At 41.5% G+C, this 16794-nt stretch overlaps 1 protein-coding gene across 2 annotated transcripts in view; it reads left to right on the top strand.

Annotated features, from left to right (window-relative positions):
- The window catches only part of FKBP6 (FKBP prolyl isomerase family member 6 (inactive)), a 369961-nt gene that overhangs the window by 259339 nt on the left and 93828 nt on the right, over positions 1-16794 (top strand). For both annotated transcript variants that reach the window (XM_086958501.1, XM_086958499.1), the window contains exons 5-6: positions 13263-13382; positions 13837-14031. In XM_086958501.1, the coding sequence (XP_086814627.1) occupies positions 13263-13382; positions 13837-14031 (315 nt within the window). The remainder of the gene's footprint in view (positions 1-13262; positions 13383-13836; positions 14032-16794) is intronic.

Below are 16794 nucleotides of genomic sequence, written 5' to 3'. Positions count from 1 at the left end.
TGGCTTAGAGTGTAGGAAATAAACAGTATGCCATTATCAGCATTTAATATCACAGGATAAACCTCTGCATTTGTTACCTTAGGATAAAAAACATTGGTGCTAGACTTCATATCCATGTAATGCAAGATGTTCGCTCATGCTGTGTAGGTGCTCCTTTAGGTTTGAAGATTTGCAATGAGTGGTCAAGTCCTCTGTTAATGGGTAAGACATTTTAGGGGTTTCCCTGAGAAAGTTTGATGAGCTTCTTAGGATTCTGGTTTTGCCTTCCATTTACAATGTTTGTGTGGTGAGGTGTTGGGGAAGAAGCAAGGGGATAAGCTTAGGGCTGTGTATGTGAGGCAGGTAGTTTTGTGATTGCAGCAAGACTCGAGTGTTAATCATTTGAGGGAATTGTGAACAGTGGGAATTTTGGCAAATATTCTGGCCTGCGTTAGGAGTCAGGCAGGTGATTATTGAATAGGCAAGATTTAGGTAGAATGGTTATGGGGTATTTCCCATTCTTGACATATGGTCTCACTGGAGCTTGAGCAGCAGATTTAAAATGTTGTTAGGGATGACATTTCTGATGTTTTGTAACATTTTCATTTGGAATCCAGTGCTTTTAAGTTATTGTTTGATGATAAGGTCAATAATAAGTTATTTGGCGAACATGCAGTCCAGGGACTTAGCAGGGTTTACAATTTGGGGAAGCTGTTTTGGTGCTGGAATTTAGAGTGTTTTGGGGTAGTAAGAGGAGCTCACTCATTGAGGCTTTAGTTGAACTTTCTTACATCTGCAGATGTTGTATGGACATAGAGCTAAAGTATAAAAATAGCTGTGCATCATGTGCATAGTGGTGAAATTCAGTACCTCCTTTTGGGAAGACCTCACCTAATGGTTTGACATACAGGTTGTCGATTTGTTAAGTCTTTATTTCGACCATTCTGATCATAAAAGAGAATAAATATATAACATCACAATAAATCAAATAGAGAACAATATATACATAGTCTCCAAATCTTATCAATAACAATACAAGACAAGATGGTAATAAACAATAAAAGACAGGCAAATTTATTTTTGGTTTAAAAAATCTCATACAAACAAATTTTATAATCAGAACAAGCCGTTGACGGTGGCTAAAAGAAATTATCTTACATTACATCTAAAATTCTAAAACCATAAATACCGGCTCAAACTGAAGAAGCAAAGTAGAAGACCGTGATTACGAATAGTCTCTGTCGCAGTCTACTTGCGTTCGATCATATGACGGATTCTCCACACCCATCCTAGAAACTTCGCTAGGGCGATCATGATTGCCTCCTGTGTGCTTGACTTTCGTATTTGCAGTGCGGTAGGACTCGACCTGGTGCCCATATTCAAGCTTATTGGTTTAAGCCATTTGCTTCGTGGAGAGCTATATGCTGGGCATACAAATAGGATGTTAGAAATTGTCTCGTCCACATTATGGCAGTATGTGCATTTACTGTCTAGGGAGTAGTGCCAGGTTTTGGTGAAAACTTTAATCGGTCAAGTGCCTTTCAGAAACTGGAAGAAATGTTTCCTGTCAGCTAGCTTAGTTCTGAAGTCCCAGAAGTCTTCATACAAAGGTTCTGTCTTATGTTCCAGGAAGATACTGATCAGTGATGATGACCTAGAAGAACACAGATTGCCAGCTCCAATCATAGCCCAGTATGCTTCTTTAAAAACTTTTTTGGAGGGGGGGACGTGTTATTCTCCTGGTCATCCCACAAGTGCCTCATGCCCATGTTCACTAGGGAGCTTTTTACCCACTATAACCAGCTGATCGTGTGAGTGTTATCAGCATCTCTAATATTTTTGAGTGCTTGGGCATAGTGGGCTAGCTCTGGAGTGGACCATAGTCATCTCCAGCAGGCCAATGGTCTAAACCTAGCAATCTCTGCCAGGACGTTACACCCCAGATCAAAATATAGAGGTGTGAGTGGAGTGCTTTGGGGAAGGCCAGTTACACATCTCACAAATCTGTTTTGGGCCAGGGTTAATAGGGACAGATTTTCGAATCGCCAGAGTTCTGCACCATAAAGTGTGGAGGCCATAACCTTGGTGTTTTATATCTTGCGTACAGGACCAACCGGCTTAGTCGAGGAGAGCCTATGTTCTTTCAAAAGTTCTCCAGCAAGCTGGGAGTGCTTAAGCGCCATGATTTCTACCTGCGGTTTCCAGTCTAGTTTACGGCCAACTTTTATTCCAATGTATGTGAATATATTGAAGTAACTAAAAACTTCAGACTTTTCAGGGATCTTACCAATAAGTACATCATTCAAAAGCAGCAAAGAAATCAACAGAGAATCTGAAATATGAAAAGACATCTTTATTACAATTAATTGTGAGGCTACGTCGCCCAGTCACACCTAAAGCAACTGAATGAGGCAGCCTCCTGAATGGTCTCCGCACAGACCTTTTATACCATTTTTTATGCCCTAGGCAAACATTCCTTATTTTACAGTTTACCATACACATATTTTTACTACAAAGGAAAAGCAGAGTCATGATGACAAGCCCACATTTCAGTTTTTCCAGTTCATGATAGATTACCCGGCAAGGCCCAGAACTTTCATCAGATATCGACGGACCCCTAATAAAAACGGTCACCTCCTCCTTGTAAAACAGGTCATAAAGAAAGAAACAGAGACAGGTGTGTGTAAGATTAGACATAGTTTGTATGTGATGAAATGGTTTACGACGTGCACCTGGATGCTAATCTCATTCGGCCACTGGGAAAGGAACTGCCCGAACTGGTTTGGCTTGAGGCAGTGGAGTCAGCTTGCTCAGGTCACAGAGGAGTCAGCAGAGGTGTACGTGTACTTTCAGATCGAATTTGGCCTTAGTTATTTGACTATGTAAGGGCAATCACAAAATGGATGCCGCTCACAAAATGAAACCCGAGGGTTCAAGACGAAAACTACGATTTCAGGGTGATTTCATCACTCGAACATGACGAAAATGCTTATGTATAGTATTTAAGCCATTTCCGGTCTGCTAGTACCAAAATCGGCATGATATGATGATATTTATGACACGAGTGCAGAGCTTCAGTACCACACAATAGCAGGGTCCAGAATTTTCAGTACCACAGACCCTCCTTTTGCCCTTATATAGGCAATAACCCATACTCATGCTAATCTGAGTCCAGGTCTATATTCATGAAGTCATTGAGATGTTGCTGCAGCATCATTCTATTACTTAGTTTGTTTCTTGAAACAGGTTTCCTCACACATGATGTAGCACAGAGGCCCCATGTTGCAGGAGCACACTGTACACACAGACAGAACAGGAAAAGGATGGCTAGGATTATCCCAATGACTATCAGAATCTTCCATCCCCAGGCAGATATCAGTTCCCAGAACCACCCCATAAGCTTGCAACTCATCTCTAGGAATCGTTCTGTATGAGTCAATTGTTCTGCTCATATTTGCAATTCCTTCTACCAATGCTTTGTTGCTTGAGTTCCTTACTGTGGAACGTGGGGGATATGGTTCGATGGCAAACATGAACACTGCCTGAAATGCCCACAAAGAACCATAGTAGCTGAATGGTATGACCAAGTATGGGATACCCTTATCTGTCGTATGTGGCATGAGACCACACACCCAGCAGTTAGTTGTGTTTACTACTAATTGGCGTTGGTGTAACAGTTGAACAAAAGAGTTATTAATAAACCCTAATCTTCTAAAGGACTCCTGTTCAGGCAGAGGGTGAAAAGAGTGCAAGGAAGCAGTAGGAGGAGGTGTAGGCTGTGTAGTGGGTGCGAATGTCACTTGAAAAGTGAAGCAGACATATCCAGTTAAAAACGTCATCACACCAAGCAACATGAAAATACAAAATATCAAATATCTTTTCTTGGTCAATAATATGCACATTTTGTCTTTAAAGTTCGTTTGTTTGGCAGGTCTCTCCATCTCAGAAAACTCCATCCTCTCTAATTTGCTTCCCGCGGTGGTAGGTTGTTTCTGCTGAAGAGTGCTTCTGTTCAGTCCAGGGTAATTCCCTTTGACCAACCAGAACTGTCGACCTAACCGTCTCCAGCTGCACTCCAAAGACTGTGGCAACCGCGACCCTAGCAGCAGAACCGGATGGCGGTTCGAAAAACAAAAATGAGCAAGTTCCCTGGATGAAAGCGCTGCACAATCAAAAAGTAAAAAGAGAATTTTTTTTATTTTTTATTTGTCCATAGTTATAGTTCTTGGCCATCAAATCTGCTTCCATTGTCTTCTTCTATCGAGCTGGGCCTCTTCGGTTCAGGCCTTTTCATGAGAAAGTCAAGTCAAGTCAATTAATTTATATAGCGCGCTACATACCCAGAGGGTCTCAAGGCGCTTAAAGAAGGGTGGGGAATTACTTTTCGAATATCCAGGTTTTAAGTTGCTTTCTGAATGCTAGGTGGTTCTGAGTGAGGCGAAGGTGAGTGGGAAGTGAGTTCCAGGTTTTAGCCGCCAGGTAGGAGAAGGATCTTCCTCCCATGGTGGTTTTGTTGATGCGAGGTACAGCGGCAAGGGCTTGGTTGGAAGAGCGTAGCTGGCGGGAGGGTGTGTAGAAGGAAAGTCGTGTGTTGAGGCATTCGGGTCCAAGTTCGTAAAGTGCTTTGTGTGCGTGGGTTAGGAGGCGGAATGTTATCCTCTTATTGACGGGGAGCCAGTGGAGGTTTTTCAGGTGACCAGAAATGTGGTCTTTACGCGGGATGTCTAGTATGAGTCTGGCTGATGCGTTCTCGATGCGTTGGAGTTTTTTCTGAAGTTTTGTGGTGGTGCTGGTGTATAGGGTGTTTCCGTAGTCCAGGCGGCTTGTAACCAATGCTTAGTTGGAGTGCCCTCCTGGCAAACACCCACAGCTCACTTGAAAGTCTCAATGTCTCAAAACAGTGCACCAGTGTCTCTTCTTTGTGGCAGACACTACAAATGATGTGCTCTTCATTGATCATGGGCACAAAGCATCTAGTGCAGATCCAAGCACTACTGAGAAAGAACCTCTCAAGATCAGCAGCACTTTCAGACTCCAACACTCATCATTTAGTGTCAGAGGACGCTCAAGCTGCTCTCTCATGGGCATCAGAATGTAGTGCCTTTTTGCAAACGTGGATCCTTGGGTGCACTGCCTTTCCACTGGAGCAAAGCAAAAGAGGTGTGTGTGTGGCCAAAACTCGGGCCAAGAGCTCAAGGGACTGTACACTGTCAGAGGTTTCCAACACATGAAAGGTACAAAGCTCAAACAAACAGAAGCTCTCATTCTGTGGCAAACAAAGAACCAGCTCCTCCTTTTTTCTGCAACGCCTTTCGATGAAGCAAATGCCTTGCTTGGGAGGTACCACTGATGTCGCGCTGATGATCGCTGTCCAGCTTCGTGACTTTCTTGTTGCAGGAATTGTAGAGCCAAGAAATCTGTCATTCATCTGTAGCGGTCACTGATGGGGAGTGGGCTTAGTCTCGATCACAGGTCTGCAGGGTATCACTCTTCCTTTGACTCTGGAAGATCCAGCAGAACCTAGTGATGTAGGAAATGTAACACAATTGTTAGTTTCCTTCAAATCAAGCACAAAAAACAGTTCATGGGTTTTAACAAGAGGACTGCAAGCAGGTGGCCTGCAATCTGCAAGGGAGTGGCAATACACCATAGGAATCTAAGTGGATGTCCTCACACAGTGGCATTGTCTAATGGGGTAAATACATATTTTCCTCAATGATTAAGCCTAGGTGTTCCTAAATTGCTTATCTAAAACATCTTAAATAGAGAAATGACATAATACAGATTATCAAGGACATGAAGAAAAGTCCCTTTAAAAAATGTGCATCAGGTGCACTATGCAATACAAAGGCTAATGATCAAATGTGCAGACAAAGGACAAGCACTAGAAAGTCCTGATATTTGCATGATTAGAACACATCTGATCCCACCAAAAATTAAAGCAGCAGGAACAAAAGAGAACTGAAAAATTAAAATAGACATTGAAAATACGTCCTGTTCAAAAACGGTAAACTTAAGATATCTCCTATTGAGATGGAAAACTTGTCTTACTATAATATTGGGTCAGTTAACCAGCCTATCACTACCCCGACAGTCAGTCTGAAATTTTTTTTTTACATAACATGGGGGGTCCCTGATACATCACTCCAGTCTAGAAGTGTGCACATAAACAATACACCCATAATAATAAATGGGCTGACTGGTGAAAGGAATATGGGAAAGTGAAATGGAACTAGGACACAACTAAAATCCCCAATAACTAAGCATGATGCGACATCGGTCAGGGGGGAGCAACAAAAGAAAAATCTATAGGAAGAACAACAGTTTGCTTGGGTGCCTCAGGCATGTGACACAGCACCAAGAGTACGGGGGATACACAAAAGACCAAAGTTACACAAATTCTAACTCCACCGCTGGCAACTACACCATATACGGTAATCCTAACTAATGTTCCTGTTCTCTCTTCAGGGAGAGAAAAATGAAACCTGGTTTCCTTTCAAGGGACAAAGCCATATGCTATTTGGGAAACAAAGCATGATTAAATAATGCAATATAGAAATTAGGCCACCTTGAGTCACAGATCTATAATTCCATCCTTAGGTCCAATCAAGGATACATAAAAATGTAGGGCTGCCTATTCCTTTAAGGGAATGTGCAGTAAGTGACTAACATCAGGTGATACACTTTGATCCTGTATATCTTTTAGTTTTCTTCAATATCATTATAGCCAAATTTAGGCATGCACTGCTAAAAATGCTGCCTGTCTTCCTCACAGTATGAAAACCATATCTGTGAAATTTATCATTATACCAAATCCATCCAACTGTTGTGCAACGATACGTATCGTCATACGGATCCCTTCACAACACAGGGGAACTTGTAATAGTAACGATTCAGAAAAGGGGGTGGTGATGAACAGAGTGTCTGAATTAAGCAGACCACTCTTACCCAGTCCAAAGATCAGGGCTTGATCCATCACCGTTTTTTAGCTCACTGCACCATCCCAGCTCAGAACTTGGCTATATGCAAATTAGTCTGACCCTGGCCCAGTGAATCATGGGAACAGGGCAGACCAAACTACCAAGCCAATTCTTATACTGGGAAGGAAACAAGCTACCGGGGACCGGTTTCTGGCATTTCAGCCGTCTTTGGCCCGGCTTGCTTGAATCCTGATGGTGCAATGAGCAAGGGACTCACATCTGAGTATACCCTTCCACTCTTATGGTGACGGATTTGCATATAGCCAGGTTCTGGGCTGGGATGGTGCAGTGAGATAAATAACGGTGATGGATCAAGCCCTGATCTTTGGACTGGGTAAGAGTGGTCTGCTTAATTCAGACACTCTGTTCATCACCACCCCCTTTTCTGAATCGTTTTTGGCCACTATAGGTGTGGCAGGGTATACTCAGACATGAGTCCCTTTCTCACTGCACCATCAGGATTCAAGGAAGCCGGGCCGAAGACGGCTAAAATGCCAGAAACCAGTCCCCGGTAGCTTGTCTCCTTTCTGGTGAAGAGTTGGCTTGGTAGTTTAATCTGCCCTGTTCCCATGATGCAATGGGCCAGGGACAGACGGATTTGCATATAGCCAGGTTCTGAGCTGGGATGGTGCAGTGAGATAAATAACGGTGATGGATCAAGCCCTGATCTTTGGACTGGGTAAGAGTGGTCTGCTTAATTCAGACACTCTGTTCACCACCACCCCCTTTTCTGAATCGTTTTTGGCCACTATAGGTGTGGCAGGGTATACTCAGACATGAGTCCCTTTCTCACTGCACCATCAGGATTCAAGCAAGCCGGGCCGAAGACGGCTGAAATGCCAGAACCGGTCCCCGGTAGCTTGTCTCCTTTCTGGTGAAGAATTGACTTGGTAGTTTAATCTGCCCTGTTCCCATGATGCACTGGGCCAGGGACAGACGGATTTGCATATAGCCAGGTTCTGAGCTGGGATGGTGCAGTGAGATAAATAACGGTGATGGATCAAGCCCTGATCTTTGGACTGGGTAAGAGTGGTCTGCTTAATTCAGACACTCTGTTCATCACCACCCCCTTTTCTGAATTGAAATAGTAACAACATAAAACAAAACATACACAAAATAAAAAAATGCACATGTCAAACCATCTGATATACTTGCTGTATATCAAGCACAAATAAGCAGCACAGACAAAACAATAGCATATGTGAATAAGCGGTGACACACAGCACCATGGCACATGTACGTTATGCACTGTAAACCTGCAGCCCAAAAAGCAATATTTGGGCCTGTCTAAATTTTGTCAGGTCTAAACTCCAATATTTCACGACAGGTCCAAATACCCAAACGAAAACATGAACATTTTTTTTTTGCAAAGAAATTACGCAAAAACACATCTCCTTTTAACTAACCAAACTCACGTGTCTTGTCAGCCTTAGAACAATCCATGAATAATCTGTAGGCAGAAGCAAATAAAATACACAACACAAAAAACACATTTTAACATACACAAAAATAAATGTTCATTTCTTAACTGTTACTCTCTTGTCAGTTCACCTCGCAACATCAAGCTATCTTGTTTTTACCGTTCTAAAAGAAATGGTTACACTGACATTCCATATTAATTTGGCACCTATAATTTCCACTGTGAGAAATAATTCCTAATTAGCAAATCGTTTTTTTTTTATTTAGGCCTGTAGCCTTCAAAATTTTGGAAAAGGGCTGCATCTTATTTTTTAGCTAAGACTTGATGCAACACTTAGTTTTCTGTAAAATAAACACAGCTAGTAAACATTATTTTTCTTAGCGTGGAGACACAAATGTATCAGTTCTGCAGAGCATTTAACACGATGTTTGGGACTCCCAAATAAACCCCTTTTTATTTTCCCTTTTAAATCAAGTTCTTTCATTTTATTGTTGTTTTCACGGAGAAACCAGAAACCACACCTTTAGCGGCCCGTTCAGAGAGGCCATTCTGCATTCCTCGGAGGCAAAGTCCTAATTAAAGGGTCACAAATGTCAACATGACAACCTTCTCCATTGTTTACAGGGAAACTAAAAGATAACATCTCAGCAGCGCACTCGAGCCAGCCTCTGCAATTCTCCCAGCCCCCCGGCCTCTGCCACATTGAAGCTGACAAAGCCAGAAGGCTCTAACCTGCAATAATTGACTCTATTTTGAAAAATAATTTCTCTTTTTTTAGGCGCTAAAATTATCTCTATTCCCAGATCATTAAACTACATTAACTGTCAATGTTTCTCAAAACCTAATGACACACAGACCAGTTTTTTAGAGTAAATGCTTGTTGCAATCCTATGGTACACACTTCATCAGTCTTAAATAAACAAACTTTCCGTAGGCCTAGCTGAAGCTAGAACCTTCAACCCTGATATTAAAACAAGCCTGTGTACTGGCACATTAACCCACTGAACCATAAGAAGGCACAACCTGCAAATATATATCAAAACCTAAATGTATGCATTTGCTTAAGCCTGAGACACTTTCAAAAGTACTCTGAATGAACGTAAAATGCAGTTTAAACAGTGCTTTTACTCAAAATCGACTTTTATATTTTGGGCATTAAAAAATGAATATCCTACAATTTTCTTGCATAATATGCATTACTAGAATGTCTATTACATAACCCATGAGTCAGGCATTTGAAAATAATAACTTATACTTTATAAAAATGAGCTTGTTTGCGCCTATGCCAAGGGGAAATTATACACACGAATGCTTGTCATTTTAGTGATGCAACATAACTTAAATCAAATTTTAATGCTAGGAGGTCATAGTATGAGTGTTAAGCTTTATAAATATTAAAAAACGATTTTTGTAGCACTTATTTTTAATAATTATTTTTCATAATTAATCATTTTTGTCTTCTAAAGAATACCAATTATTCCTTTTTGTGATTGTTCTACATATAAGAGCCCGCTGCAGCCCTTGCCTATCATTTAGATGCATTAACTCACAAACCTAAGCGCATATGCCTAACTTAAAACGTGTCACATTCCTGCATCACATTTGTGCGCCACATTTATTTAAAAGGACGGTTATGCAAAATTCCACGTGTTTAACTGGAAAAGTGCTGGCTGAATGAACATTCCAATCAAATATACTGCAGCTGAAAGGTTTGCCTGTGAACATCTAATACAGTGCATCTAAGGAAAATGCTGTAAATTTATTTATTTTTGCAAAAATAGGTAATTTCGTTTTTGTTTGGGGCCTTATTTATATCTATTGAATGTGACCCACACACACATTGAGCTCATTTCAGACATAAACAGAAAGTGTTGAAACATTCAGGACACACCATACAGCGCTTTCATAAATTGCGCGAACGCTATGTACATACCGAAGTTACACTAATGAGAAAAAACACATAAACATTTAAACATACATTTAAACCCACAAATCAACACTTAGGACGAAAACAGGACAGTCCAGACTGTACTTAAACCAAACTATTTGTAAATAGTAGCTATAAGTCATATTTACAAGAAACCCTTCTCAATAGTGTTCCAAAAGACTGCATAAAACAGCCCAACAGCACTAGCTGTATGTGCAGGAAAACAAAAATACACTCAATTCACTAGCTTTAGCTGGCAGAACACCAAAAATCGTTCTGCATATCTCCATTCATAAAATTGCACAGAACAAAGGATCCTTGTTTTGTATTATGTCATATTTTAATTCCCTGGGGATACAAAATCACCAAGGAAGAAATATGTTTGTAAATCTAACCTATTTAGATATTCCCTTTAGGGAAAACCGGCTAATCCAAACGTAAACAAAGTTGGCCAACACAAATCTTTAAATTTGCTAAGATCAGGCATCTTATAGCTCACTAATCTAGCTTCAAACTTCAAGGGGCTATCTCTATCGATACAAGACCCTTGGTTATTGAAAATTGCAATCTTCAAATAGAACTAAGGACCAAACAAACCAAGCAAAGAACCACAGAACAAAGAACTGAGAGCGACCCACTTACACTTTAACTAAGGCAGATGGAGAGAAAAAAAAATTCTTTCATTACCTGCCTACACAAATTGCAATTCGTATATACAAACCTATACAAACCTTGTCCAAATTCTAACTGCCAAGTTCTAACTGCACTAGCAGTCTCTTTCTTAAAAAAAAACTTACGCCAAAAAGGTTCCTCAGTCAGGAGTGACATCTTTTGGAGAGTTTAAGTCAGAAAAATCAAAAATATACTGGGCCGCAGAGACAAAGAATCCCCCAGAACCTCTGTGCACAGAGTACCTCTTTTAGTAGATTTCTGTCTTGCCTTCCACAGTAGATTTCTGTCCTCTGACAAGATTGCTCCTCCAGATAGTCACTTCTTGATGAGGCCCCATCGTTGGTCGCGCCATCTGAAGTAACTCATAACTTCAGACTTCTCAGGGATCTTACCAATAAGTACTTCATTCAAAAGCAGCAAAGAAATCAACAGAGAATCTGAAATATGAAAAGACATTTTTATTACAATTAATTGTGAGGCTACGTCGCCCAGTCACACCTAAAGCAACTGAATGAGGCAGCCTTCTGAATGGTCTCCGCACAGACCTTTTATACCATTTTGTATGCCCTAGGCAAACATTCTTTATTTTACAGTTTACCATACACATATTTTTACTACAAAGGAAAAGCAGAGTCATGATGACAAGCCCACATTTCAGTTTGTCCAGTTCATGATAGATTACCCGGCAAGGCCCAGAACTTTCATCAGATATCGACGGACCCCTAATAAAAATGGTCACCTCCTCCTTATAAAACAGGTCATAAAGAAAGAAACAGAGACAGGTGTGTGTAAGATTAGACATAGTTTGTATGTGATGAAAAGGTTTACGACATGTGCACCTGGATGCTAATCTCATTCGGCCACTGGGAAAGGAACTGCCCGAACAGGTTTGGCTTGAGGCAGTGGAGTCAGCTTGCTCAGGTCACAGAGGAGTCAGCAGAGGTGTACGTGTCCTTTCAGATCGAATTTGGCCTTAGTTATTTGACTATGTAAGGGCAATCACAAAATGGATGCCGCACACAAAATGGAACCCGACGGTTTAAGACGAAAACTACGATTTCAGGGTGATTTCATCACTCTAACATGACAAATGCTTATGTATAGTATTTAAGCCATTTCCGGTCTGCTAGTACCAAAATCGTCATGATACGATGATATTTATGACACGAGTGCAGAGCTTCAGTACCACACAATAGCAGGGTCCAGAATTTTCAGTACCACAATATCTGTTTGTTCCAGTGGTTCCTCATTCATAACAACCCTTGACTTAATTACTTTGTTTGTGCAGCACCGTGAATTTAGTTTTGTCCACATTTACCACTAACTCATGTGCCTTGCAAAATGCCTCTAAGCGGATTAATGCTCACTGCAACCCAACTTGTGTTTTTGATAAAATTAGGGTATCATCAGCGAACATGAGTATTGGGACCTTTTTCCCTGCAACGACTGGTATGTCGGTGGGGAACTCTGAAAAATATTTACCACCCAGTTTATAAACAGTGAAAACCGGGTGGGAGACAAAACGCACCCCTGTCACACCCCTTTGAGACCTAGATGTAATATTTCTTTGTGATCCCCATCCAACCTGTGCATAATTGATTCATGCAGTTTGACTACAAGCTGTAAAAGCTCTGAAGGTAGCTCTAGGTCATTCAATAGGGCCCAGAGCTTATTCCCCGGTATCGTATCGAATGCAGCTTTAAGGTCTACAAAAGCATCATAGATGGTGCCTCCCGCTAGTAGTACAACACGCCAGTAGATTGAAACAAAATTAAAAAAACTTGGCCAAATTGTACAGGTTGTATAGTAGATATGCTAGTAGGGATCTGATATAACAGGTAGAATAGTGGGAGTGGGATAGAATAGTGGACAGGTATGCTTTAACCCCTTTGATGCTAATGACGGAACGGTTCCGTCATGAGCGTCAGTTGGCCTGTGCTCATGAAGGAACCGTTCCGTCATGAGCCCGTTGGCTCATTAGAACCTTCAGCACAGCTCGAGAATTCGCGCCGCGCTGAAGGTGTTAAACCAGCTCTGTAACATGCACTCTATGGCCGTTTCCAAAAGTGTGGAAGATGATATTATGATTGATGGCACTAAAAGTAGTAGATAGCTCAAGGAACACTATCAAGTGGTGTTTGCACTGGTCAAAGAGCAGGAGGGCTTTCGCCTAGTCAATCAAGTTTTAGTACCTCTCTTTCTCAAACATGCAACAGTATCCCGTAAGAAGGCATTTTATGTGTGCATGTAAAGCACATTCCTTTGAAGTGTTGTTTACTTTCAGGAGCAGCAGAGTACGTTCCCTCTGGAGAAGGTGCTAAAGGTGGCTAACATAGAGAGAGAGTTTGGAAATTACCTCTTTCGCCAGAATCGCTTTTATGATGCCAAGGATCGATACAAGCGGGTAAGAGATTAAAGAAGCTGGCAGAAGGGTACATGCTCAGATGGAAGGTGTCTAAGTTGTAGTCTAGGTGGCATTAGGTTGTTCAGTGCTTGTTTTTGAGCTTCTGTATTGTTTGGAGTTGTAAATGGGTGATTCGAAATTTCCTGGCCTTTAAATACAAATAACTTGTTTCACTTGCCTCATCAGGTTTGGATGCATCATTCGTCTTTATTTGAGCAGCTGAATGGTGCATTACGTTGGGCACTCAGAAGCTCTTGATACAGGTTAATTTTACTGAAGGGCATACTTTGCGCTTTGCTGTCTTACCAGTAGTTACTGATGCTATGTGAAAGGATAGTGTAGGAATCTTGAGACCTAGGAGGCTAAAGTTTAAATCTTACAATGCGTAACTTTGATTTTTTTTTCTTATTCTGGTCTCTCATGCCATTTTTTTCTTCCCCTTACTTGATGCTAGGCTTCCTCGATCCTAGGTCGTAGTCCTGTTGGAGAGAACGACCAGAATCTGATTGGGACTGCAAGGCTGCTGGTTTTTCTGAACCTATCGCTGACATACATGAAGCTGGAGCGCCCTGCCCGTGCCCTTGTGTATGGTGAAAGGGCCCTTGAAATTGACCGGAGCAACCCCAAAGCCCTTTTCAGATGTGGTCAGGTAAATCACAACACAACTAAAATTTTAACAAGCAAAATGCTAGAGCTTGATGGATGGACACTCTATTACGAAAGCAGACTGCATCTTGCAAAACAAATAATTAAGAGCCTGGTCTGTGTTTCAGGATTAGTTTAGGACCGGCAAGAAGCGGGTCAGAAATGAATCACATGATCATATGAGGCTTGGAATCACAATGATCTGACCAGAGCCATCATACAAGACTCCATTAAATAATCAGGAGAAGTACTGACACAGTTCTAAATTTGGATAAATGGTTCAAGGCTAGATTTGTGCAGGCAGGGCACTAGTCATACACTACACATCACATATACTACTCCTCCTTACTCTTTCCTTCTGCTGTCCTAGCTTCACGACTTGCTGGAAATGTATAATGCGAAAGGTAGGACAGGAAAAAGTCTTCAAAGGAATGCTGTCACTGTTAGTCTGATAAACTGCAGAGAAGAGATGCTCTGTCATTATTGGTCCAACACCCTACCTGTGTGTCGACCACTGTCCCATGCCATTTCTTTTTTTCTGTCTATAGCAAGAGTTTGCTATTGTCTTATGGCACCTTCCCCTTGTTAACAGTTCTTTGCTTTGGACTGAAGTCACCAGACTCCTCCTCAAGAGGCATGTTACGCTTGTTTCTCAAATTTGATTGGATAACAGAATATTTCTGCATGGACTGAACATTCCTTTAACAATGTGCTTAATGGATTGCATTTTATTTGGTGGCTGATTCTTGTGATTGATGTTTACAAGATGTGATTTGTGTGTGATGAACTTCTCCGAATACTTGTTCGTTTTGTACCTGAATTCATTCTAAGTTGCTGGCACTGTTCACCGCTGTTGGAAGGGCCTAGTACCATTTTACTTAATCGAGGGACAGCATCTTTAGGATTGTAGGGTTGAGACAGGTTCTCGAGTCAGAAGTTGGTCTGTACCAATGTTGTAGTTTACACCCCCCGCTTAACACCCATTTAATTTACCTCAATCACTCATTTAGAAGGGGGGGGGGATTAAAGTGTCTGCATCCTTAAGTGTATCATACAGGAAAAGTACTGAGTTTTAAGCCTCATGGTTCATGATGTTACCAGCCCCCCTCAGTGACCACAACGGAACTAGATTGCCAGGATGGATTCCGTTAGAAAATCCTGCTGAGGGGGCTTCACGGAATACCAGAATGAAGCAACAAATTGCATATGCAGGAACATTTGGCAACTAAAAAGAAGGAAAATGCACATTGGAGGAAGAGAAACAAAAAAGTGCAGAAACCCGGGACGTTGAGCGAACTAAATGCCAGCAGTCGCCGTACATTCAAGAAGGTTGTGAAGCAATGTGGTGCTACCACTGATATTTATTATGCTGACCCAGAGGTTCCAGATTCCAAGATCGACTGGAATGCCAGACCTTCCAGCCTTCTCTCTTAAACCATCCTTTCTGGTTTGTCTGCTTTTCCCACGCACTGTAATCAACAACCTGTGGCTTGCTTTTATCTTATTAGCCATTTTTGCAGGATCCTAACAGCTACCCGCCCGTGGTGGGTTGGGTGCAGGGTCTGGCCAACCTCCGCTGCCTATGGCCTGAGGTTCTGCACAGCGCTGAAAGGGTACATGACACAGGAAAGACGTGCATCATAAAGACCTATAGACATTTCCTAAAAACAGAGTTAAAGATTATTCTAACACAGAAAACCTCAGAATTTTGCCAGTTATAGTATGCAACTTAAACCACAACCCATGCCGCCCGCCATGCTCTATAAACCTCTTTGCCAATGGCACAAGATAAAAAGAACTAAGAGGGAAATGTGGCAGGTGGCCACAGTTGAAATATAGTTATGATTTTGGATGAAAACTGTAAAACCACTAAAATTCTCACGTTGTGGATAGAGCTGCAATCCATAACTCTCGGAACAGCCATTAAAACCATAACTGGCAAAGCAAATGTAATGCTACGGCCTTACCAGTGATGAGATTCAATTATAATGGTCATAAATCTTACAAATGGGATTACATATCATATTACCATTAATTCTATGAACGAGATCACTATGAAGGAAGCATTCATTTTCTGGTTGAATATGTGTTATCTAATTCTGTTGTGCTTTTAAGTATTCATATAAATTGGTATAATTATTATGAGGGTATAAGCTTTGTTTGGTGTGCGGCCTTTAGTTGTGTATAGGAGGGGTTGGCTTGCTTCCAACCATTCTTCAGGATCTGTGAACTCTGTGCTAAAATGTACTTTTTTGCACATTTTGACTGAAGGGGTCTATTTGGGACAGTTCCTCTTCAATCCCACCCACCTGAGCCAGGGGGTCAACCAGCGCTCCCCTGGATCCTCACAGTTCCACAAATCTTTTATTTCAGGACTCCGGTTTCAAGTCCCTGAGCCCTGTTACAATAACGGTTTTCTCCAAGTTGCGACCAGCTAAACTGAGTGCTTCGGTCACTCAGTGTACCCAAAGTGGGCGACAATAGATTTTCTCCTTGAACAACCACTTGTAGACTGATTGTTCAGATATCTCTAACTTTCGAACCCTTTCAAGCCTACTCCAACTTTTTATTTAAATGCTAAATCCTAATAAATTGGTTTACGCCACACCAAACAGTGGAACCTCTCTGAGTAACATTCTACTTTCATGACAAGTTTGATGTAGTTCCTTCACCATTTCTTTTGTCTGGTCGGAGAGCAAAGATTCTTATGGGAGTTAAAATGGAACAAGACTCTTCCGTGGCAACTTTTGACTCTCATTTGTTGCCA

This window comes from Lissotriton vulgaris, chromosome 2_1 (assembly GCF_964263255.1).
Source record: "Lissotriton vulgaris chromosome 2_1, aLisVul1.2, whole genome shotgun sequence".
Taxonomy (NCBI): domain Eukaryota; kingdom Metazoa; phylum Chordata; class Amphibia; order Caudata; family Salamandridae; genus Lissotriton; species Lissotriton vulgaris.
This window is presented reverse-complemented; position numbering and strand designations above follow the sequence as displayed.